Source organism: Delphinus delphis, chromosome 6 (genome assembly GCF_949987515.2).
Source record: "Delphinus delphis chromosome 6, mDelDel1.2, whole genome shotgun sequence".
Classification (NCBI taxonomy): Eukaryota; Metazoa; Chordata; class Mammalia; order Artiodactyla; family Delphinidae; genus Delphinus; species Delphinus delphis.
The window spans coordinates 32,019,380-32,045,442 of NC_082688.1; the positions used below are offsets into that span (position 1 = coordinate 32,019,380).

At 40.0% G+C, this 26,063-nt stretch overlaps 1 protein-coding gene and 1 pseudogene across 2 annotated transcripts in view; one reads left to right on the forward strand and one right to left on the reverse strand.

Annotated features, from left to right (window-relative positions):
• Window positions 1–242: 242 nt before the first annotated feature.
• Window positions 243–576, forward strand: LOC132426574 (cytochrome b-c1 complex subunit 7 pseudogene; annotated as a pseudogene).
• A 15,952-nt stretch (window positions 577–16,528) lies between these two features.
• The window catches only part of NR4A3 (nuclear receptor subfamily 4 group A member 3), a 32,913-nt gene continuing 23,378 nt past the window's right edge, over window positions 16,529–26,063 (reverse strand). For both annotated transcript variants that reach the window (XM_060013361.1, XM_060013360.1), the window contains exon 7: window positions 16,529–16,826. In XM_060013361.1, coding sequence (XP_059869344.1) covers window positions 16,579–16,826 — 248 coding nt within the window. In that variant the 3' untranslated portion in view covers window positions 16,529–16,578. The remainder of the gene's footprint in view (window positions 16,827–26,063) is intronic.

The window sequence follows — 26,063 nt, forward strand, 5'->3', positions numbered from 1 at the left end:
GATGATAGGCACCTACAACTCAGTGGGTCTATAACTAAATGTGTCCTATTTCCCCTCAAAACTATACCTCCTTCATATCTCAGTGAATAGCACTGTCATCCACTCAGGTGCCCAAGTCAGAAAACTGTCACTCTCTTTGCTTAGGTTTCCTTTATCTTTTGCCTGCAATGATTATTGCAACAGTCATTCTTCCTCAAGTTGCGAAGCTCCAGTTCAATAATACAGCTAGGTCTCGGGTCAAAATGGCGAGCAAGCCTGCTGTTGCAGCGTCAAGCAAATGGCTGGAGGGTATTTGAAAATGGTATTACAATGCTGCCGGGTTCAATAAACTGGGCTTAATGTGAGATGATACAACATATGAGAATGACGATGTAAAAGAATCCATAAGAAGGCTTCCTGAGAACCTTTATAACAACAGGGTGTTCTGCGTTGAGAGCACTGGACCTGACCGTGAGGCAGCAGATCTTGCCTAAAGAGCAGTGGACAAAATATGAGGAGGATAAATTCTACCTTGAACCATATCTGAAAGAGGTTATTCGGGAAAGAAAAGAGAGAGAAGAACAGGCAAAGAAATAATCATGTAATTTAAAAATCTGTGGATGCAACCATTCTCAAAGTATTTTTATGAAGTTGGTTAAACCTGGAATATACAATGTGGACCTATCTGGGCTGTAAATGTATTATTTTAAATAAATGTCTATAATAATTATAAAAAAGTAACACAACTATAATGTGCCATACAAACACTATGGTTTATTTTCAGTACAGATGCGTCTTAACCCTGAGAATGTGGGGCAATAGATCTCCATTTTATGGGAGAAGTTGCAGCTGATAGTGGGCTGAGATGAACAAAAGGAAAACATGCTTGCACGATAGCGAACATTGTCAGTGTGTTAGACCTAGTGACAATGCTATTCTTTCCACAAATATTCATTAATTTCCTACCATGGACTAGGGACTGTGCCTACAGGTTATGCTTCCAGGGCATTGATTCACTGTGTACTTTTTCTGGGTCCTGCACATGTAGGGGATACCAAGATGAAAAAGTCATGGTCCCTGTGCTTAAGGGGCTCTCAGCTCTCTTCGTCATGACCCACGTCAAATGATATCTCAGATGGCCCTTTCTAATGCTGAGCTCCTCCCACAAAGAGTGCTGCAGTAAAATTCCTTCCAGGGCCTATTATTTTCAAAGAATAAATTAATTTCAGAGGAAAATAAAGTCAGTCTAGAGGCATAAGTAGGCTGTCGTCCAGATGCAAGGATTCTGGAAAACCACCACCAATTTAAAAAGCTATATGCAAGGATTCTTTTTTTGGTGACACATAGGGACCGCCTCATTGGGACCTAAGCTAAACTGCAAGCAATCTCAGTAGTGAATTCAGCCTTGTGCTCAGCCCTTTTCCAGAACCTCTGGCTTAATTATGAGAAGAAAACCTATTTATTCTGAGACATCACCACTTTGGGATAAATTCCTGGAAGCCATCATAAAAGCAAAGGGAAGATCTTTCTCAGAGTCTCTTCTCTGGATTTCTGAGAAAGAAGTGTTTCGTATTTAGCATGTCAAGTTGCTTTTCATTTCAGTCCATGAATTTGCCCCTTATTTAATTCGCTTTGAACTTAGTTCTCCCTGTCCATCCAGAGGCCTGGGTCTTCTATGGGAGGGTAATTCAACCTTTCTCGTGTCTTCCTCAGATATCATCTTTCTCTGAGCACATTCTTCACATTATTAGTTACAAAATAATAAAAATAATAATATTTATATAGTACCTTACATTTCACAAAGCTCTTTTCATGTGTTTTAGTTCATTTAATCCTAATAGATCACAGAAAGGCAGAGCCATGAGGAACCTGAGGTTCAGTGAAAAGTAACCTAAGATCACATAGCTGTTGGATGACAGACCTCACAAAGAACCCAGATATTCTAACTCACATCTTCTTTCAACTATTTCTCCCTATATTCATCCAGTGGCCAAAGTCATTTCTAGCCCTGATCCATTTCATTTCATCCTTCAACCATTTATTCTGAAATCTGAACAAAATTATGTTCATACTGGGAGCCAAGGAACACTGATGTCTCTCCTGGGGATGAGCTTGGTTGTAGGGACCCAGGAAGCCCCCCATAAGCCAGGACTACCAGGACCTACCAAGAACAAGAAAATGCAGGAGTTCTCCTGAGGCAGGGGTTCTCCACTTTGGCCACACATTGAAAACAGCTGGGGAGCTTTAAACACTACTGAAGCTTGGGTTCTAGCCCCAGAGATTTATATTGAATTGGTCTTGGGGGCAGCCAGGCCATTAGAGGTTTAAAAACTCCCCAGCTGATACTAATATGCAGCCAAGTTTGGAAACATTGCCTGAGGGCTTCCACGTGTTTACCTGTTCCTTGCAGGACCTGTGGACTCATTCTCTCTTTCTCCCTTTGCTAAATGCTTATTACACCAATCATATACGGTTGTTTAATAAAATCTAGAAAATGCAAGAGGCAGGATCAAGATGGTGGAATAGGAGGACCCTGAGCTCACCTCCCCACAACGAACCCATCAAAACTACAACTACATATTGAGCAACTCTCACTGAGAATGACATGAAAACTGGCAGAATGACTCTCCTACGACCTAGGCTGTAACGAAAGGACCACGCAGAGTCCGGTAGGAGGGAAGGAGAAGTGATCCAATGAGGACCTGCACCCCTCGCGGGTGACCCAGAACAGCACAGGGATATCACAGGTTTGGGGAATCCTCCCTAAGGAGTGAGGGGTTCGAGCCCCATATTAGGCACCCCAGCCCTGGGGTTCAACACTAGGAACATGAGCTGGTTTGAAAAGAAGTGGGGCTTACCGGAGGGCTGTAAGAAACAGAGACTCTGCTCTTGAAAGGTCACGTGCACAAACTTGCTTGCTCCCAGTCCCAGCGTGGAGGCAGCTGTCTGAAAACTGCCTGAGGGCCTGCCCCCCACCCCATGCCAGGCTCCTGTTCCACCGCTGCTCCCCGCTAAGGCCGAGGCCACCACTGCCAGTGAGTGTGCTCACACTTGGAGGGAGATGAACCAGCTTGGTGTGGCCCTGCCTCTAGCCAGGCAGGAGCCCGCCACTGCCATCAGGAGCTCACACTGGGGAGGGAGCAGAACCAGATGAACAGCGTGTCTCCAACCCCTTCGGTTCCAACACCTCTGACCCCAGCCCAGCCTCTAACCAAGCTCCACACACTGGGGGAAAAGTGGAACCAGCTCAGAAGTGCAGCCCCAAGCCCTCAGGCTCTGACCATGCTCCCAACCAAGGTGGAGACTCCATCCCACTGGGGAGAAACCCAACTTCCTCAGGGCTCCTGCTCCAGCCCCTCTGGCCTTGGCCCCACCCACGATAGGGCGGTGACTGCCTTTGAGCCTAGGAGAAACTGGTGCTGGCACCTGGCTCTCTGCACCCAGCCCCGCTGATTCCAGCCCTACCTCCCATCAAGGTGGTGGCTGCCAGCGCAGGGGGGAAGACATGGCCCATGCTCACTTCAGATCCAGCTCTCCCACTAAAGCCGCTGGAGACACGCAGACTGCATAGGGACCCTCCCACACAAGGACATGCCTTCAAGACCAGGATAGGTAACTGTTTCAGCTAATTTCATAGAGACAAACAGAGAAAGGTAAACAAAAATGAGAAAACAGAGGCAGATGTTTCAAATAAAAGACCAAGATAAGGTCCTTGAAAAAAAACCCTAATGAAACAGAGACAAATAATTTACCTGATAAAGAGTTCAAAGCAATAGTAATAAGAATGCTAACTAGACTTGGGAAAAGAATAGATGAACAGAGTGAGAAATTCAACAAAGTACTAGAAAATATAAAAAAGAACCAGTCAGAGGCTGAATACAATAACTGAAATGAAAAATAAGCTAGAAGGAATTAATAGCAGATTAGGTGATACAGAAGAATGCATAAGTGATCTCGAGGATAGAATAGTGGAAATCACCCAGTCGTAACAGCAAAAAGAAAAACAAATTTAAAAAAATGAGTCCCTCTGGGACAACATCAAGCATACCAACATTAACATTCAAAACATCATAGTGCTGGCACAAAAACAGACACATAGATCCTTGGAACAGAAGAGAGGGCCCAGAAATTAACCCATGTACCTATGGTCAATTAATCTATTACATAGAAGACAAGAATATGCAGTGGGGTAAAAACTGTCTCTTCAATAAGTGGTATTGGGAAAACTGTACAGCTACATGGAAAAGAATGAAATTAGAACATTTTCTCATACCATCTACAAAAATAAACTCAAAAGGAACTAACATGAACTAAAGACCCAAATGTAAGCCTGGAAACCATAAAACTCTTAGAAGAAAACATAGACAGTACACTCTTTGACGTCAGTCTTAGCAATATCTTTTTGGATCTGTCTCCTCAGACAATGAAAACAAAAGCAAAAATAAATAAATGGGACTTAATTAAACTTAAAGGCTGTTGCACAGCAAAGGAAACCATTGACAAAATGAAAATACAACATACTGAACAGGAGAAGATATTTGCAAATGATACGTCTGATAAGGGATTAATAACAAGCTCATACAACTCAATATCACAAAAACAAACAAGCTGATTAAAAAAATGGGCAGAGGACCCGAACAGGCATTTTTCCAAAGAAGATGTACAGATGGCCAACAGGTACATGAAGAGATGCTCAACATCACTAATCATCAGGGAGATGCAAATCAAAATCACAATGAGCTACCACCTCACACCTGTCAGAATTGCTATTCTCAAAAAGACAACAAATAACAAGTGTCAGTGAGAATGTGGAGAAAGGAAACCCTAGTATACTGTTTGTGAGAATGAAAATTGGTATAGCCACTATGGAAAACAGTATAGAGAATCCTCAATAAATGAAAAATAGAACTACCATACGACCCAGCAATTCCTCTACTGGGTATATATCTGAAGAAAACTAAAACACAAATTCAAAAAGATATATACACCCCAATGTTCATTGCAGCATTACTTACAATAGCCAAGTTTTCACCAATAAATGAGTGGATAAAGAAGCTATAATGGAATATATATTAATATATATATTATGGTATATCCTTAAAAAAGAATGAAATTTTGCCATTTGCAGCAACATGGATGGTCCTGAGGTTATTATGCTTAGTGAAATAAATCAGACAAATACTGTATGTTTTCACTCATATGTGGAGTCTAAAAATTAAAACAAATGAACGAATATAACAATACAGAAACAGACTCATAGTTATAGATAACAAACTAGTGGTTACCAGTGGGGAGAGGTGTGGGGGAAGGGGCAAGATAGAGAAAGGGGAATAAGTGGTATAAACTTCTAGGTTAAAAAATAGGGGCTTCCCTGGTGGCGCAGTGGTTGAGAGTCCGCCTGCCGATGCAGGGGACGCGGGTTCGTGCCCCGGTCCGGGAAGATCCCACATGCCGTGGAGCGGCTGGGCCCGTGAGCCATGGCCGCTGAGCCTGCGCGTCCGGAGCCTGTGCTCCGCAACGGGAGAGGCCACAACAGTGAGAGGCCCGCGTACCGCAAAAAAAAAAAAAAAAGAATCCACCTGCCAATGCAGGGGACACAGGTTTGAACCCTGGTCCGGGAAGATCCCACATGCCGCAGAGCAACTAAGCCCACGCACCACAGCTACTGAGCTTGCGCTCTAGAGCCCGTGAGGTACAACTACTGAGCCTGCGTGCCTAGAGCCCATGCTCCGCAACAAAGACAAGCCACAGAAATGAGAAGCCTGCACGATGCAAGGAAGAGCAGCCCCCACTTACCGCAACTAGAGAAAGCCCGTGCGCAGCAATGAAGAGCCAACACTGCCATAAATAAATAAATAAATTTAGAAATAAATAAGTAAGACACCGGGATGTAATGTACAGCACAGGGAATACAGCCAATATTTTATAATAACTTTATATGGAGTATAATCTATAAAAATACTGAATCACTATGTTGTACACCTAAACTAATATAATATTGTAAGTCAACTCTACTTCAATTTTTAAAAAGTAAGAAAAAGAGAAAGAAGTAAAAAAATCTAGAAAATGTAGATTAATCTTTGGAGATTAACAATAATTATTCCACAGAGAAATAAATATTGTTAACAATTTGTTATATATCTTTCCAGAACTTATTTATATGTATATGCACATAAGTAAATAAACCAATACTCTTTTTAAATCAAAAACTACCTGGGTAAACTCATTGAGGAGTCTATGAAATAATGCTAAAAATAATTACAACTAGCATTTGCATAGCACTTTAGAGTGGCTAATTCTCACATGAAAAAATAAGAACTAATTACCAATTATTCAGCATCCTTTTTGAGAATCAGTGTGCCAGGTGCTGAATTAGGCATTTACTTTAGTCCTCTATTTGATATCTCTCATAAAGTCTGTACAGTCCCCATTTTACAGATTATCTAAGTCTCAATGGAGTGCCTGAGTTCACCTGTTAAAACATGGATTGTGTCATGGTTTTACTCAGCACTGTATCTCAGAGAATAGCTCAGTGCCTTGCACTGTGCCTCGCAGAGAGTAGGCACTCATACATAGTTAATGGATGAAGGAATAATTAAATCACATGCCTTTTCATTAATTCATACTGCCTCTGATTGATGCAGAGAGGCTTTCTCCAGAGGAGATTTACTTCCTGGGCCTTCATTCTCTGGCAATGATTGCTCACCGAGTAGGGATTTGAAGGCTCATGGAAATGTGTCTATGTTATATTCATTATCTAGGGCAATGGTTCTCAAACTGTGGCCCCTGGTCCAACAGCGTTGGTGTCACATGTGACCTTGTTAGAAATGCAAATTCATGGATCCCATTCCAGACCGCTGAATTAGAATTTCTGGGCACGAGTCTCAGGAAGCTGTGCTTTAAATTAGCTTTCCAGATGATTCTAATGAACGTTAAAATGAATGTTAAATTTTGAGAATGATGGGGAATAAATGAATTTCTTCTTGTCCTGAGACTCACAATAATAGTATAGCTTGGCTGATTGGATGGATGGAGGAGGCATTTACAGAGATTGGGAAGACAGGAGGGGCATGTTTGGATGGAGATTGGGGTTTGGTATGTTAAATTTGGAGTACCTGTGGGATATACAGGTGAAGCTACATGGAGGCATCTGCAAGGACTGAGTTAGAGATATAGATTTGGGAGTGGTAGTTGAAGCCACAAATAAGAGTACCCAGGATGGTGGGAAGCACTGGAGAAGAGGAGGGCCATTGAGTAATAGCATTATTTAAGGGGAGGAGGGGAGAGGTGCTCAGAAAAAGAAGAATTTGAGGACAGTCATTCTTCCTTGTGAGTGACTTGCATCGGAATGTTTGTCTCATCTTCCCCTCTGGATTATAAGCTCTTTAAAGCCCGGAACTGTGTAAATTTTAATAGGTCCCTCAAACAAAAGTACATTGCTGCATAGCCTGTAAATAATCAATGAATTCCTACCAGGATTCTGCTTTGCAGAAATCCAATGTGATCAGAGCCATGAGCAAGATGTTTCCCCCAAAAGACACATATATAATTTCCCAATGGACAGTGTGGCAGATTAAAAATAAGTGAATAAATAGAGGGCATCATGTGTAATCCACTGATATCTATGCTAATCACATTAATCAGAGTGAATTAATTACACCTGAAAACATGAAAAGTTAAATTCCTTAGAAAATCAATTCATTAAACTCATATTGGAATGCACAGTCAACAACCTCCATGTTTAGAAACTATCAGCATGATTTGTGGCAACTTCTGATTTACTAACGAAACTGCTTAAAACATTTTTAAAGGCAATTGTAATTACTGTCTGGTATTTGATGGAAAGAAATCTTGTCAGCATTGTCCCTTGTGTGTCAACTGTCACAATTTTCTAAAAATTTTGAGGTGAAAAATAGGCAGGCTCTACTATTTGCTAGCCTCGATTAGGGTTAATTCAATGTGTGTCTGCAAATAATAGTGTTTAATGTAATCTCTCTAATTACAGATAAAACACATTTTCAGTCATGCTCATCACTGACAGTATTTTGGGATAAGTTAAACTGACAGCTGCTTTCTAAAGGGAAGGGAAAAAACAAACCTTCCTTGGGGTTGTGTTGATTTTCTCTCTCTCTCTCTCTCTCTCTCTTTGGATTGAAGTTCAGAAAAATGTGAGACTAGACACTTTGGCTCTAGATACCAACTTCAAAAATCATGACATAGTCTATCTCTTGGAAATTTGATGTGGTTTCCATCTCCCACCTCCATCAATGAATATCTAACTTGAATTCACTAAGTAAGCATTTCTAAGGGTTTCTGGTGAACCAGGCACTGTGCTAGGTACTAAGGATGATTCTACCAAAACTACCCTCCACAATGGCTTCATGAGCCAAGTCAAGCTTCCTACTACACTAGCCATGATAGTTACAGTGCCACTATATTTACAGCCCCTTCAGATTTAAACTATTCAGGTCACAATATTTTCTGAAGGGTCAATGCATGTTCCTCTTCAACCACAGTTAACTGATGGGGTAGAGAGATGGTTCTACTTCTAGAGCAACACCAGAAATAAGGATGACATCAGCAGTACAGCAAGACAGTCCATTAACAGAGCTAAGCAAACAGAACTGGGAACCTGAAACCAGAGCTAATGTAAAAATTGGCAGAATTGGCAGATATCTTGAGGAGGTCTTTGGACCTCACTATATGTGGAATAGGGAGTTCAAAACAATCCCTTCTAGATCCTAAGGAGAAGAGGCCCCAGCTAACATGTGGGTTACAATACCAATCAAACATATTCCAGGACCAGCCCTATGTACTAAAATATCACCTATTATGATACTACTCTTGATTCTTCTCCAAGCTGAAATTTCTACCCATAAAGCCACTTTCTGGGGCCAGACAATAATAAGGTTGTCTCTAGAAGGCCACTGTCAAATCCCATCTGGAAGGAGAGAGTGGCATATAGGACATAGTACCCAGACGACAATTTCACTTATATCCCATTGACCAGAACACAGTGCCAAGACCACCCCTAGCTGCAAGGAAATCTGAGAAATGTGTTTATCCTGAGTAGCTATGTGCCGGGCTAAATAGTCTATTCCTACGTAAAAAGGTTTGACAGTTTCTTATGAAGTTAAACCTACCCAGCAATTCCACTCCTAGGTATTTACTCTAGAAAAATGAAGCATGTTCACACAAAGGCCTGTAGGTAAATAGGCAGCTCTATTCATAATTGTATAAAGCACAGCATGGTGCCATTTTATAAACACTGAGTTAGCAAAAATAAAAAATCCTGATGAATTCAAGTGTTGGCGAAGTTGTAGAACAGATGGAACCCTCATACAATGTTGTTCAGAGTGTAAATTGGTACAACCACTTTTGAAGAATATTGGTATACCCAGTAAAGGAGAAGATTTGCATACCTTATAACCTAGCAATTCTACTTCTTGGTAATCCTAGAGCAGTGATTCTCAAACTTTAGCATGCATCATAATCACCTGGAGGGCTTATTAAAGCACAGATTCTTAAGCCCTATCCCCAGAGTTTCTGATTCAGTAGGTCTGGGGTGGGACCTGAGAATTTACATTGCTAGCAAGTTCCCAAGTGATGCTGATGCTACTGGTCCTGGGACCACACTTTGAAAACCACTAGCTTAGAAAAATTCTCGCCTATGTTTATCAGGAGATGTGTACAAAAATATTCCTGATATTATAGCTTGTAATAGTAAATACATGGAAACTTAAATAACAACTTAAAAACAACAACTTAAATAACCATTGAAAGGACAGTGAATAAAGAAATTATAATGTATTAAAAGAAGTACTACAAAGCAGTGAAAATTAATGAATTAGAGCCATATGATATCATGGATAAATATATTTTAAAAATTGAAGTATAGTTGATTTACAATGTTGTGTTAGTTTCTGGTGTAGAGCAAAGTGATTCAGTTATACATATACAGATTATTTTCCATTATAGTCTATTACAGTATACTGGATATAGTTCCCTGTGCTATACAGTAGGACCTTGTTGTTTATATATTTTACATATAGTAGTTTGTATCTGCTAATCCCAAATTCCTAATTTACCCCTACCCTCTTCGATAACCATAAGTTTGTTTTCTATGTCTGGGGGTCTACTTCTGTTTTGTAAATAAGTTCATTTGTGTCATTTTTTTTAGATTCTGCATACAAATGATATATATTTGTCTCTCTCTGTTTGACTTACTTCACTTAGTATGATAATCTCTAGGTCCATCTATGTTGCTACAAATGGCATTCTTTCATTCTTTTTTGTGGCTGAGTAATATTCCAGTGTGTGTGTGTGTGTGTGTGTGTGTGTGTGTATGTATATATATACCTCACATCTTCTTTATCCATTCATCTGTCGATAGATAAACATAATTTTGAGCAAAGAGAAAAACAAGTTGCAGAAGAATATATACCTTATGATACAACTAATATAAAATTTTAAAAGTGTAACTCTAAACAGTAAAATGTTTAGGAATATATACATATGCAATGATAAACCAAAATTCAGGCTGTTGGGGAGAAGAGGGCAATACGCTTAGGGAAGCACAGAGATTCCAACAGTTCTAGAGTTGGGTGGTAAGTTCATAGATGTTGGTTATAGTATTGTTTTGTATGTATAAATCATTTTATAATTATTTTTTGGTCTTAAGTCAGTTTCATTTTTTGTATATATGAATTATTTTACTTTTTTCTTTTCAATCGGTTTTATTTTTCCAATTTTATATTATTTTAGTTTCCCATAGAATCTCTTGGCAATGTAGGAAGCAAAAATGCAAATACATAAGGATGTACTCTTTATTTTTTTTAAATAAGAAGAAAAACCTAAGTATGTTCACATGGACAATGAAACATATGAAAGCAGCTATGTTAGGTTAGTATATTTATGTGTCTTTTTTAATATATACTTAAAAACACCTTTGTATAATTCTGAACAATTGATTAGAAACTGGCAAGAAAAATGTTCAAGGATGAAATGATCAGGGGGAAGAAATTAGGATTTTAGGAATAAAAGGTGGAAAGTGTGTTAGGAGACTCATGTTCAATGGGCAAAATGAAGGCCAGGCTGCTGGGAAGAGAACAACCCTGAGATGGTCAAGGACTGTCTGGTTCTCTGCATTGCTCCAGCAACTCTCTGCAGGGACAAGGAAAGCAGATTATGGGGATGATGAGACTGGTCTTTGTGGGTTTACTGAACGTGGTCAGAAGGGAACAGAGAGGAGGTTGTAGAACCTGAAGGAGGACAACCTTTAAGCTGTTGACTATAGCGCCTCAGTGTAAGTTTTAAATCAGCTGGAAATTGGGAAGTTGGCTGGGGCAGGAAAGAGTTGTGAGGGGTTGAATGATTGCAGTCCACGCTGAGTATAGAGAAAGAACATTTGTGTTTAGAGGGGAAAGCACCAGAAAGGGATTCCAAAAGCGAAGCAGGGCTTCATTATTCCAAGGCTCTGTGGGTCTAAGGCTGGTGAGGGACAAAGTTAGAGTACCTGGAGAAAAAACGGTAGGGGACATGAGTCAAGGAATCTGAAGAATTAGTAGGACAGGTGATAAATTTGACAGAAAGAGAAAATGAGGTTGTGTCACTCTATAGGCTAGTAGCTCTGGTGCTTGGGTAGAGTTTCTTACCACTTGCTGATGAGCTGGCAACTGAGGGTAAATGCTCTCTCTGCTTCAGAGAGGAGCAGGGGTCTAAAGACCAAGCACCAGGAAGACTGCCAGGGGTTGCAGAGCCATATTGACATGTATTCAAATCCCATGGGCTCTTGGGCAAGGTACTCACCCTCTCCTAGCCTTTTTTCCCTATTTTCAGACAGGGAATAATGACACCTTCTCAGAAGTAGTGAGCATTAAGTGTGATCATGTATGAGCATATCTACTGGAGTATCTGGCACACATAATAGATGCCTAATAAATGTTGAGTCTCCTCTTCTCCTTGAATCAAATGCCCTTAGAGTCCCAGCCTGGAGGATGACCAGCATCATAGCAGTTAATTGGGTAAGGGGCCAGTGATCCTTGGCTCCCAGTTGGAGCCATGAAATGAGCAGAGTTAAAAAAATAAAACAGGAATGAGTGTGCTTGCAACACTAACCAAACAGAACACACAAACAAAAAGTATTGTCTGTTAGTGTCACAACTCAGCAATGACCCTGAGGAATAATTTTCTTAAATATCTTTTGAAGAATTTTGTTCATGGTGAGGGGTGTCACATAATAGAAGGTGCAAAAATCCTCTGACACATGCTCCAACATGGATAACTCTTGAGAACATTATGTTAGGTGAAATAAGCCAGACACAAGAGGACAAATACGGTGTGATTCCACTCATATGAGGTACCTAGGGTAGTGAAATTCACAGAGACAGAAAGAAGACTATTGGTTATAAGGGCTGAGGGAGGGAGGAATGGGGAGTTATTGTTAATCGGAACAGAGCTTCAGTTTTGCAAGCTGAAGAGTTCTGGAGATTGTTTGAACAATATGAATGTACTCAACATCACTGGATACTTAAAAATGGTTAAAATGATAAGTTTTATGTGTGTTTTACCGCAATTTTTTTAAAAGTCAACAATTAGCTTCTTGCGTTATCTTTGTGCATTTAACTTACGCAAATTCAACTGAAGGCAAATAAATGCCCCTTATCTAGAACTGATCTTCCTTGCCTCCCTCCCCATTCAAACCAAACTTTTGCCCCTAGAGTCCCCGAAAAAGGAGCTTCCCCAATCCCCCTTTCTTTTTTCCCTTTGGGCCAAGCACCTATATTTGAATTTGTATGCAAGACGGTGCTCCGCTGTATCTCTCATTCTCTTCTTACTGTATTTTATAGTTGAGGAAATGAAGGCACTGGCAAGAAGCAGGGAGAAGGGTTTGGCTCCTAGACCACACACAGCACTTAGAAAATACTTTATGCATGAACTAATGAAGAAAATCATGAGAGCTCCCACGTTTCTAGTTTTGAGCTATCAGTGCACACACAAAAAAATATTTGTACTAACTTGGAATATGTGTTTGGGGTAGAGCTGAATAAAAGTTGTATTTGCATTGCCCACAGAGGGGTTTCTAAGCAATGTAGTAGTAATGGCTTCAGCAAAAAGGCAGAGAGTACCAATCAATCTTTGCGAACTCTTTCACTGATTCTTGTAAATTCTGGTTCACAAACAACTGATATCCTGTCATCTTGATATAGAAATAAATCCTTCATACCCCTAAATGATAAGTTTAGGCAACAGATTGTTAGCTCCACTTATGTTATATACAGTTGAAAGCAAAAACTTCATACACTGTGCATGTTTGTATCTCCTCAAAGCACCCAACTGTGCTTTGCCTGCAGGAAGTAGTCAATAAATGGTTATTGAATTTAGAATGTCTTTCTTCCCAATCAGTGAGGTTTAATATGTTTCCAATTCAGAATGCCTATTAATTTTTCAGTATTAGTAAGCCTTTTAAAAAATCCATTTGGGATATGTTTAAGAGTTCACAGCAAATACCATTATATAAATGGTTAAGAAAATACTGTTAAATGAAGCGTGCTTATTCAACACACCAGCAGCCATTGATAAAATGTAATTTAATTTAATCATTTAACTTTACATCGTTAATGTACAAGAGCATTTCTTTCAAACACAGGTTAACACACACTAAAGAGCAATGCTGTTAGAGGAGCAGAGAAACTTTGGAAAACTCTGCTCTCTGAAATGAAAGCAAGGCACTCTCCATTAACAGCTGGTGGATTCCTGATTTCCGCCCACAGAAGGCATGTTCGCACTGAGAGAGCTCTCCCACAAGGGAAGAATCACCTGCTTTAATTCTTGCTGTCCTCATCTGAGCTAGTTTGGTCATCCACTCTGTATGAACTTGTGTGTCAACATTAAGGTAAAAAAAGAGACTTGAATTGACAGATGACTTGGTGGAGGGCGCTCATAGTTGTAATAACTATGGAAGACAGAAGAACACTAGCTATAATCTTTATTTTCAGCACTAGTGTCTGGACCTATCACTAAAAACCTTCATTCCTTCCAACCAATCAATATCGGCTAAAAAGTCTTTTCCTTAAATCTGATGGGTGTAAAAATGAAAAGTGACAGCATTTCTCTAGGGCTCTGTTTTTTTGTTTTGTTTTGTTTTTCCTTTACAGACATGACAAAAAAAACAAGGATTAACATTCCAAGACTAACAGTGCACAAAAGGGTTATATGTATGCACAGTATTTCTAATTTATCCAAATTCATTTTGAATTTGGTCTGAAGCTACCTTGTATGAAACGTTAGCTTTCCTGATATTTAATAATGTTTTTTATGTCTGCATATAAGCTAAAAAAATTACTGCAAAAGTACTACTTTTTCATGGTAAAATGTAAATAAATATTAGTGGTTATTTCTAAAAGCCTGTTTCCCTATAGGTGCAGTAAATTAAGTAAAAAGACCATGGAAAGAAGAATTAGGTCCTAGTCTCAATTCTGTTACCAGCTGTCTGACTTGGGTAACTCTTTGCCCTTTGCTGGGCCCCAGTTTTCTCCTCTATGAATTTCAGGGTGGGTGGACTAGTTGACAAGTCAGGCCCCTTCTAAGTCTAACATTCCAAGATCCTAACATTCCAGATCCTATCATCTTGATATAAAAATAATAATCTCTCACAAAAGCTCACACAAACATAATACATGATCAAATATCAGAATGACTCTTGGAAAAAAAACATATATGATTTGCTATCTCGGCTATCCTTTGCAGCAATTAGGCAATTCATTTGGCATTTGTTTGATTGTATAATTTAATGACAATATAAACAGCATAGTTTTGTTCTTTTTCCTTTAAAAAGACTAAAGCAAAAATGATTTAAAGCTAACAAAAACTACTGTGACATCAGTTTGACATTCAAAGTTTGTTTCTTAGCAAAATGGCCAAAGATATTTTGACTTGATACAGAGTATATAATATAAAGGCTTTTAGACCTAAAAATCTTCAAACATTATTTGAATTTAGCAAAACATAAGCAAAATTTTAATATCAAAGTGCTAAACAGTACTGCCTTAAAAGTCACTGCAAATGAACCATAAAATAACCGCATGGGAAGTAACATTTATTGTACAAATGGTTAATAAAAAGACACATTATAAATATATATATGTAACCTGCTATATTTATATATATATTTGTTTATTTAATTTCTAATTGGTGTATCCAAGTTCACTGTGAACACCCCATTTAAGTATTCTGTAACTCAGCTTCCAGGAGCTGGTGGTCTTGCAATAAATACAGGCAAAGCTATTACAATACAACGTGCATACAAATGTTTATACAAATAAGGACACTATGCAACAAATTATCTCATAATAATATGGCATTAACAGTATAAACATACAAAAGGGAGTACGAACACGGAATGTTGAAACGCAGCCCACTAATCCTTTCTAAGTACTTACATTCACACTATTTTTTTTTTTATAATAAGACTTGCTTTTTCTCCAAAATTGTCTCTTTAACCGATAACAAAAATTAAATTATATATATTTTAAAAACCTTATTATCCCTGGTGCTTACCCTGTATGATCCATTCCTACTCATTTGCATGTTCTCATCTAGGGTTCAAACGCTTAAAACTCATTGAATGCTCCTGGGCCTTCTGAATGAATGTGTCAGTCAGTTTCTATAATTGAAGAAAGTTTAGGGAACTCCGGCTGGATTTACCGAACATGACAAAAAAAGCTGTATTCAATCCATCTTATAATCTGAGCCCCCTTTAGGACAGTTGGACAGTCAGGGCAGGGATCTGTATCCATCAAGAATGGCCTAAATTCTTGGATGGACCATACCTCAGAAGGGTTCTAAAGGGCAGGTGGACAAAGCCTCTACTAGGAAAATTAGCATGTGTCATTTGCTAACATGACTGCCTCCTTTCAATTTCCATATAAAATAAAGGAGAGTTAATAAACAAGACTTAGTAAGACAGCACTTTAAAAATTGCACTTGTATATGGAAGCGAACAGCCATTATCATTTTGCTATGTCTGATTTATAGGTAATCCTCCATCTTTCACCATTTGTTAAAATAAAATAAGGAAGAAAGAAATTAGGAAGAGGGAATTTCTGCTTTGTTTGCACCACATACGTACCCTTGATACAAGAAGTGTACTCTAAAGGGATCAATCTCAAGACACATCCTACCCTGGCAAACAACCCTTGGTTGTTCTTGTTTTTAAATACAAACCAACTATAATTGTATTCCCCAGAAAGAGTTTTAAAACAGTTATTATTTTTTTTTTTTTTTCCTGCTGGGATAGCATTGTCCAAAAGTGCTTTGTTAGCAATTTCTTAGAAAACCCTCATGAACTATAACCCGCCACACCCCAACCCCAAAGCCTAAATATAAAACACAACCCCAACACAATACTCTGCAAGTTTTCTGGCTTTCAGTTGTAAGGAAAAGTGCCAGAAAAAAAAAAAAAAAGTCTTTCATTTCTACAGGAGCTTGCTTTTTCTCTTAAGGAAGGACAGAAAATGGTAGGTATCCAGACCCATCCCTCTGCTGCTTAGCAAGCGGCTGCTAGCGGATGAGGCAGCTCCCTGCTCAGGCTGCTCCTGTTCAGAAAGGCAGGGTATCCAGGAAGAGCTTGTCGATGATGGAAGGTGGAGACACCAAGTCTTCCAACTTCAGGTAGAAGATGCGCTGGAGGCCCAGGGTGCAGATCTTCCGCAGTTCTACCAGGGCACGTAGGACCTTGGGCTCAGTGGGCTCCAAAGCTTGTCCCTTACTCTGATGCTCTTTTAAGCTGCTTGTGATCTTGTTGCATAGCTCCTCCACTCTCTTTGGTTCTTTTAACCCATGTCGTTCTGCAGAGGGTTAGAAAAGGATAGAAAAATTTAGGAGGCAGTTACATCTTAAAAAACCCGGAATCCCTGGACTTCCCTGGTGGCGCAGTGGTTAAGAATCTGCCTGCCAATTCCGGGGACACAGGTTCGAGCCCTGGTCCAGGAAGATCCCACATGCCGTGGAGTAACTAAGCCCGTGAGCCACAACTACTGAGCCCGTGTGCCACAACTACTGAAGCCCGCGCACCTAGAGCCTGTGCTCCGCAACAAGAGAAGCCACCGCAATGAGAAGCCCACACACCGCAACGAAGAGTAGCCCCTGCTCAACACAACGAGAGAAAGCCCGCGTGCAGCAACAAAGACCCAACACAGCCAAAAATAAATTAAAAAAAAACCCAAACAAACAAACCCTGAATCCCTGAGGCCTGCGTCCTGTTCTGCCAGTTGGGATGGCATTTTACAGTCAAAGTGCCCTCCCTCTTAGAGGTAGTTCATGGCCTTTGGTATTAAACAACAACAGGGATTGAATCCCAGTCCTGTCACTTACTCACTGTGTCCCCTTGAGTAAGTCTCTTAACTTCTGAGCCCCAGTTTCCTTATAAAATGAAGATAATAATCATACCCAATTCAGGGTTTCTGGGAGGATCAGCTTGGGCGTATAATGCAGATGAAGTACACAGTTCCCGTCACAGAGCCACATTGAGTGAGTAACAGGGTGGTTACTATTTTGCACACATTATCTGACTGAGGTCTTACAAAAGCCCCATCAGGAAGCAACTCTTTTTCAGAGTGAAATGGAAACACATCCAGGCAAATGAAAAAATGTTCCCATCTTGACACACTGGGTTGGTAAGTGTGGCTGTAATTTCCATTTGTTAATGCAAAGGCTGCCCTGCAAGACCTGATACAAAGCGCATTCTTGTATTTTCATGCTAACCAGCTGGAGAAGAATCCAGATTTTCTTTTCTTTGTTCTCCCAGCCCCATACTCCTATTGACCTACACCTGGCACACACCTACACCTGACCTACACCTGGTACAAAACACACGTTCCTCTGCTGTGGAGACGGAAAAGTCAAAGAGAAGAGAGGAGGCCCAGAGGAGGTGGTGCAAGCATTTTATAATGTGGCAAGACATGAACACCAGTATCTTATATTTTATAAAATAATATATAAATAATCCCCATGTTAAATATTATGATCTCTTATTTTGTAAATAAGGTTAAATGGTTTTCCCAAAGTCACACAGCTGCTAAAAGCTGGGATTTGAACCCAGTTTCCTGAGGCAGACTCTGTCCTCTTGCTCCAGAGCAATGTTGCATCTCCTTGCAAACGGAAAGAAGCATGACATCCAGTACAAATCAATTTGCTCTCCCTCAGCATGTAGATATCAGAGTCTCTTTCTGAGAGAAGAGAAGGAGAGAAGACCTTGGCCCCTGTTATCTTAGTCAAAGTTTTCATCTCTTGGTATATTTACATGTAAAATAATAATTCTTGAGAGATGAAAGATCTCCATCCAATGGGAAATCAAGTACTAGTTTTTAATTTTTCCTACATTAATTTTTTTTTTAGTTGGGAATATTTTTGTTAGAAAAGTTAATTCCCCAAATCATCGGAAAAATGAAGCAACTATCTAGACACTTTTTTTTTCTCTTGCCCTAAATAAAAGGAGGCCCAGGAACCAGGAGATCTGCATTCTTCTCCAGCTTGGCTAGTTGTGTATGACTTGGGGAGCGCCTTTCTCTCTAGAGCCCCTATGAAAAGGAAGAGATTGGATTTAATGACCTCTAAGGTCCCTTCCAGCTCTGATGCACATTTGTATATATTTGTAATTATATTAAAGTACAACCATGAAAATTGCCAGCAGCATCTCAGTGGGCTGTAACTTACAGGTCTCTCATCTCAATGCAACATAATATAGAGAAAAGGTGACTGAACTTGGAGTCAGACAGACCTGGGTTCCATTTTTGGTTCTGTTACTTACTAATCATGTGACCTAATTGCTCTAAGGCTCAACATCCTCCTAGGAAAATGGAGATTAAAGGGTGGTAGGTACACAAGTCTTTGTTGTAGTCTTCTTCATTCTTTTCTGTGTTTCTTAAATATTACACAATGAATTGAAAGAAAAAGTATGATTATAATAAAGCTCGCCTCCATGGTTTATTGTGAGGTTCAGCTAAGAAGATGCTACATAAAAGTGTTCTGCCAACTGTAGAGTGCTACATGCATGGCACAGTCAGCCCCTAAGACAATACCTGACACATGGCAAATGGCTGGCAGCTGCAGGGTCAAACAAAGGAGATAAAGTCCCCTGACTCCCAAGCTTTGCAGTGCAGGATTTTGCTTTCCCCTAGGAAGCTATTAACTAATCAGGCCAGGTGCAAAGCTGTCCTCTATGGTTTATCTTTACTAAATACATAGTCCCCTTGTTTTAGTCTCAGAAGAAGCACTCAAGAGTGAACTTCAACTGCAATGGTGCTCTGCCTAAAGTTTTATTTTCCCCCAAAAGCAAAAAAGCTGGCTGCAAATTTGGCAGTAAATTTCAAGAGCTATAAAATGTTCGTAGCCTCTGACCAAGTAATCCCATTCTTGGGAATTTATCTGAAGAAAACACTGAACAGAAGAATAAGACTATATGCATGAAGACATTTGGGGTAGCATTACCTATTTTAAAAAATGGAAAAAGATAAAGGGAAGAAGAATAGGGGAACTGTTAAGTGAAAAATGGTATGTTCTCATAACAGAAGATTCTGTAGACATCAAAAAGGACAAATATGAAGGCTGTGAAGCGACATGGCAAAATATATAATATCACATTAAATAAAGATTAGAATATAAAATGGTATCTAAGCTGTGATTCCATCCATGTAAAAAGTATTTCTGCATGTAGAGAAGGATGAAAGGAAACAGAAAAGTGAAAATATTCATGAGATTGTCAGATAACTCTTTTCCTTTCTTTTAAATATCCAGGTTAATGCTATTGGTATAATAAACAATGTTAAAATAGAACAAACTGGGATTTGGTCCTCTGAGAACCCCTCTAGTTGCTGTAACACGATCAGACAGTCATCTTGCTGATAGCAAATTCTATTAAATACTGAAATATATCAAATTAGGTTCATAATGCAGGGAGAGATGCTTTTCCCAGAATAAAATACCGATCCATTGATTTAAGCTTTCCCTTCCTTTCTGTGCCTCATGCCTTGCACTATATTCAAGATCCCATATTCATTATCAGGATAAAGAAACTGAGCAATGTGTGGGCTGGATTTCAGGAGTGGGTTGATTATGGAACCTTGTAACCAGACTTTCTCATGGCCAAACTCACAGAAGGTGCCTCGGAGTTTTCCCTGCTCTCCAACCAGTTGTGACTGCTCGATAACTATGGCAACCATTATTTATTCAGTGAATTCAAGTGGAGATCGATACCTCCTGCCAGCTGGATCAAGCCTAGGCCTGGAATTCCTTGAGGAATTCAGAGACACTCCTGTTAGAAGCCAAGGGCACCTTCTTTGTTGTTTTGAACAGCTACTGGATTTGTGGCTTCTTTACTCTTTCAAAAGGGCTGAGATAAAATTCAGTCTCCAGGCAAACTACTGCCAGCAGTCAGCAAGATTTTCAAATCTCTTGGGAGTCACTACTTAGTGACTGGGACCTTCCGAGTAATTTGAAATTCCTTAAAACCCCAATCACTGGCATTTTAGTTTAAGGGACCCCCTTTCATCTTGCAGCTTGGTAAACATGGCTGCAGAGCTGACATACAGAGAGTTCATAAATTCTAGGGGAAATCAGACATTCGGATTTTCCCCCTCCCTAGAGAATTATATACAGATTTCAGCTTAAGATCTTTGTCCACCACTAAATAAAACAAACTTCTCAGTATTTTTTGCATTTTGATCTACAACATTTTTACCCAATACTTCAGTATTTTAACTCAGCTTTATGTACTCAAAACTTTAAAATACAACTTATAGAAATGGTTACATAATGGATTTATATGTCATAACCGTAGAATACATGAATTGGAAAGAATTTGAGTTATTTAGTTCAAACTTTCTCCTAAGACAAGAATTCCCACTATGAGATACCACAAAGACAGTACCTGGCACCAGCTGGACTGGCAGTTCACTATTACACCCTGATAGTAAAAATATATTTAATAGCACTTTACATTACATTTTTACCTAGATTATTTTACTGCACCCTCACAATAACCCTGTGAATTAGGCAGGACAAAGATGATCTTTATTTAATGAGTAAGAAGGCTAAGGCACAGAGAGTTAAGTGATTTGCCCATTGGTCAAAATGAACCAGTGGCTAATTTCCTTCACACCAAGTCCAGAGATATTTCTATTGTACCTGGTTGCCTTGAGCACTGTTAGAATGTTCCTCCTCTTCCTGAGATTAACTCAGCCTCCCTGTAACTCCCTCCTACTTTCCGTGTACGTAATTAGCTAATTGACTAATTGCTTCTTTCCACAAATATTTGAGTATGTATTCTGTGCCACGCAATGTTACAGCCACTGGGGTTAGAGCAGTGAACAAAGCAGACAGACAACAGACCGCACTCCTACCCTGCGTGCTGTTAGTACTAAAGACAGTTAGTGTCTAAAGACACTGCTGGGTTCCTGTTCATTCTGGCTATCCAGGCCATAGACACCTCTGCTAGGAGAGAGAGGAAGGCAGGCAGGGGGGAGGAGGAGAGACGGGAGGAAGGGAGGGAGAAGGGAGGAAACAGAGAGAGAGAGATGGAGAGAGAGGGGGAGGGACTGATTGAGTGAAATAATAAAGCTATTTAGGTTTGTGTTCATGTTCTTCCCTCTTCACCTAGTTAACATCTATTCATCCTTTAGATTGCAGATCAAATAATTCTTCAGGGAAGCTTCTCTTTTTACTCCCAGTCTAGATCATGTTCTCCTATGGCATTTTCTCTATTTTTTCCCTTTGAATGATATCAGGTTGAAATCAGATATTTTTGCGACAATTGCCTCCTCCTCCATTAAATGTAAGCTCCATGGGGGCATAGACTGTACTTGCTCATCATTGTATCTCCAGCACCAAGCCTACTACATAGGAGATACCCAATAAATACCTGTTAAGTGCATATGTTAATGGAGGGACCCGTAAACTATATTAAATGAATACTAAACAGGTGGGTTGCTCAGAATAAATATGCAAGCTGGGAGTTATTAAGAAGCTAACAACAGGAAAGAACTTAACAAACTCTAAAACCTACCACATCAGAAGCTTTGGAACCAGGTTTCCTGGATGTAAAGCCTTGCTCTATCACTTATTCGCTGGGTGACTTTGGGTCTGTTTCCACATTCATAAAATAGAGCTAATAATGGTACCTGCCTCATGAGTCGTTGTGAAAATTAGATGAATTAGGACATGTGAAGTATTTGGAACAATGCCTGGCATACAGTAAGTACTTAATAAATATTAGCAAGTATCTTCCACATCCCCAGCTCAACTTTCCCTTCAACTTTCCTTCAAATCAGCCACTTCTGAGTTGGCCTACTAATGATTCCACAATCCTCCCCGTCACTCTCACAATCATCTCTAACAATTTTTCTCCCCGGCTCATATTTAATCCACTGCAAGAACTCTGATTATTATCTCTGCAATGTTCCTTGCACCTATCTTCTCTCAGTCTCACTGCCTCTGGACCAGGTTTTCAATATCTGTTACCTATGTTGTTTTAATAGCTTTTGACTGGTCTCTCTGCTTCCCATCTCTGCTGTAACCCATCTCAGGTCCTTCCAAATCTATTTACTAAAGAACATTAAACAGATAACACAGGCAGAGGCCTTGGCACAGTGCCTCGCACTGAGTATTATAAAATGGTAGTTATTGTTAATTTCATGGAATCCTAATTACCAGTAGATTCCCTTGTCTTTGCTACCCAAGTGTGGTCCCTAGATCAGCAGCACCAACATCACCTGGGAGCTTGTTAGAGTCTCAGGCCTTGCAGAGACCTACCTAATCAGAATCCTCAATTTAACAAGATGTCCAGTGATTTGCATGCACGTGAAAGCTGGAGAAGGTCTGTTATAGTCAACCCCAGTCCCCATAAGATGTTTGACCCAGTCTACAACTAACGTTCATTTAGTCTCTGTTTTGTAAACCTCACTCCCCAAGGCAGGAACTCACTGTCCATGGCTGCTTATTCCAATTTCAAATAGTTCTGTCTTTTAGAAAGTTTTTCTTATGTTGAGCTAAATTTTGCCTTCCTACAGTTTCCAGGTCTGCCTCTTAGACCCACACAAGAAATGCCAAATCCTCTTCCTCACGGCAAGGATCAGGGGATGAGGAAAGGGGTGATGATACCATCAGGAGCCTCAATAAGGAAAAGCAACTTCTGATTTTGAGCAGGTCTCCACACAGGCCAACCCAGCAACAGCAATAATACAGGTCCAGCCAAAGGAGAAGGAGAGGCGAGCAACTGGGGAGAGATGTGTGTGTAACTCAAACACCAATTAACAAACAGAATTTCCTGCTCGGAGCTCTACTTCTTTCTCTGGGAAGTCATCTCACTGCTACTTCTCATGTCATAATAACATCCTTTACTGACAGGCAGTCCCAGAGACACTGAGCCCACGCTGATCAGGAAACCACAAGTCGGTCAGCAACCTGTGCTCAGGCTGTGATAGTGCTTTTCAGTCAGTCTGTCTGTCTCTGATCTATTAGAGCAGGTGTCTGTCTCCCCAGGGAGACCACAAACTCTTGGAGGGTAAGGGATTTTATGCCTGGCACATAGAAGATGCTCATTAAATATTACTGAGTCAATCTGAATTGGAATAAGGTAGTTCTCAGGAATTCTAACTATTTTCTACTAACAAAGTGGTGGGCTAAAAATAAATAATTCAGATTTTCCTAATTTGGGAAACTTTCTGCTATTCACAATTAACCCATTCATTCAACCAATATTTGCTTTGTGCCAGACACCTTTCAACGCTAAAGTAATTTTAAAGATGAATAAGACTCTCCCTGCCCTTAAGAAACCCTGGGTCTAACTGGAAAAGAAAGACACAAAGAAATTGCTTAATGTGATGTGCGTAAACAATTGTAGGGATGCATCAACATTTTTATGGATTCTTAGAACAGCTAGCTCTTCCTGGAAGTAAAACTCCTACCATTTAGGATAATAATAGTAAAGGTTTGTCTAATCTTTTTTTCTGCAAAGTATACATTAGCTCATTCAATCTTTACAAGAAACCTACAAGTAGACATTATCATCCCTGTGAAAAACGACAAAACTGAGATTCAGAGAGGGTAAGGAACTTGCCCAAACTTGCAGAGCTAGGAAGTAAGCAGGGTGAAGACTTGAACTCAGCTCTCCAATCTCCAAACCTCATGATAACCTTTCTCCACTACCTTTTAAAAAAAACAGTATGGCCCTGCCAAGTTTTACACTTAGTTTTCCTTGCAATGTAGCCGATGGCTATATGTGATATAAAAACAGAGTAACCAGGTAACCATTTAGAGAGAACAGTGGAGCTCTGGGAAGACAGGTGGTAGAGGGTGTGGCAGGGTCAGCCACCTGCCAGGTTCTGCCATGTCACTGTTTCATTGCTTTCTGCCTCCTCCTCAGTCTCAGAATTCATGTTCCAATAAGACAAAGAAAAAGACTACAGAAAGAAAAGAGCATTTTCTACCTGACGGAAGACATGAGTAGGAAAAGAAAGCCACGGGGAACATTCTTTTAGTGTAGTGTTTTGCAAAATGGCATTTGGGCACTCAAGTTCCCTCCACCATCTGGTCCAAAATTGCCTTTCCAATCTTATTTCCCTTTTTACTATATGGGAAATGCATTTTACTCTGAGGTTAGGTCATAATTCTAGGCCATAAGATAAATATTACATAGAATCAATATTTTCTCCTGAAAATTCTTTACATTTCCCCAAAGTGCAGGACACACTCTCAGCTCTCACCACCAGAAGCAGAGAGACCATGGCCCACAGTGGATTCATGTCTTCTCTCTCACGCTCATTCAAAGACATAAAATCATCAAATGTAATAACTTGTACTCTTTTAATTTTTCTGTTCTTTCTACTGAGATTATATATAGGATTTAAAAGATACATAATGCAACTCCACCCTACTTGCTTTTCCCCAAAATGTGTTGAAGTGTTCCGCTGCCATGCCCTTGCTATGCTGTTTCCTCTGTCTGGAATGTCCTTCCTCTAAATGGTCTCATTTCTCGATACCACCTCCTTGGGAAGCTATTCATGACCAGCACCTCCACTTTTCTTCACCTGCAAAGTGCTAGCAGTAGTCTGAACTTCCCCTGCACTTTTAAGGACCTGAGCACTCACCACCACACACTGAGTTCACTACATCATCATCATATATGACTTCCTAGCAGACCATACACTTTCTGACAGCAGAATTCACACATGACTCATCTTTGCATCCCTAGGGACTGCCACCATGCCCCACATATAGTAGGTCTTCAGTATTTACTCAGTGAATGGATACTTATAATATAGTAATTCCACACTAACTTTCTATTTGGGGGGCTTCTTACTTGTTATACATAATTAACTGCAACTAGATACCACCTCATTGATATTCCATCAGAAGCAAAGCATTTCCATTACTGCTATGTCAGGAATATGTCACTGGAAAAGGGTAGATGAACTGGGGACCTAAAAACATTTGACAACCACAACTGTGGGGAATTCCCTTTCACTGTGCGAAAGGAGAGTGATCTGAAAGAAACCATTTCCTGCCCCACCTCACCACCTAGTTTTTCACCAGGGCACATAAAGAGAGGTGGAGGAAGAGGAAAAAAAAGAATTAGGAAACAAAGTCATGTTTGTACAAACTACCAATATTGTCCAGATTCTCAGAACCTTCCTGGAAAGCAAGACTGGTTAAATGTCTAAGACCCCATTTCCTTTTCATGAGTTCTGTGTCGTTTGGAGCAGAAGATTTTGGGATGAATTTTCTGCTGTCAATAGCCCAACTGATATTTGACAAGCACCCTTTATGGTCAATGGAGCTTATTTAGAAGTCAAGATTTCAGGGTAGGCCATATTCAAATGAAAATTAATATCCACAACAATGTGCACTGCTGTTGCTCAGGCATTGCCTTTGCTGCCATTTCCTGATGCTTTCACACATTTCAAACCCCCTCCGAACCAGCAAATCACAAAGAGAGTTCTGCGAGATCCAGAAATGAGAGAAGAGGCCTTCTTTTTCTTGTGTGTTATAACCACAGCACCTGTAACACCCAGCTCTGCACAGGCTGCAGG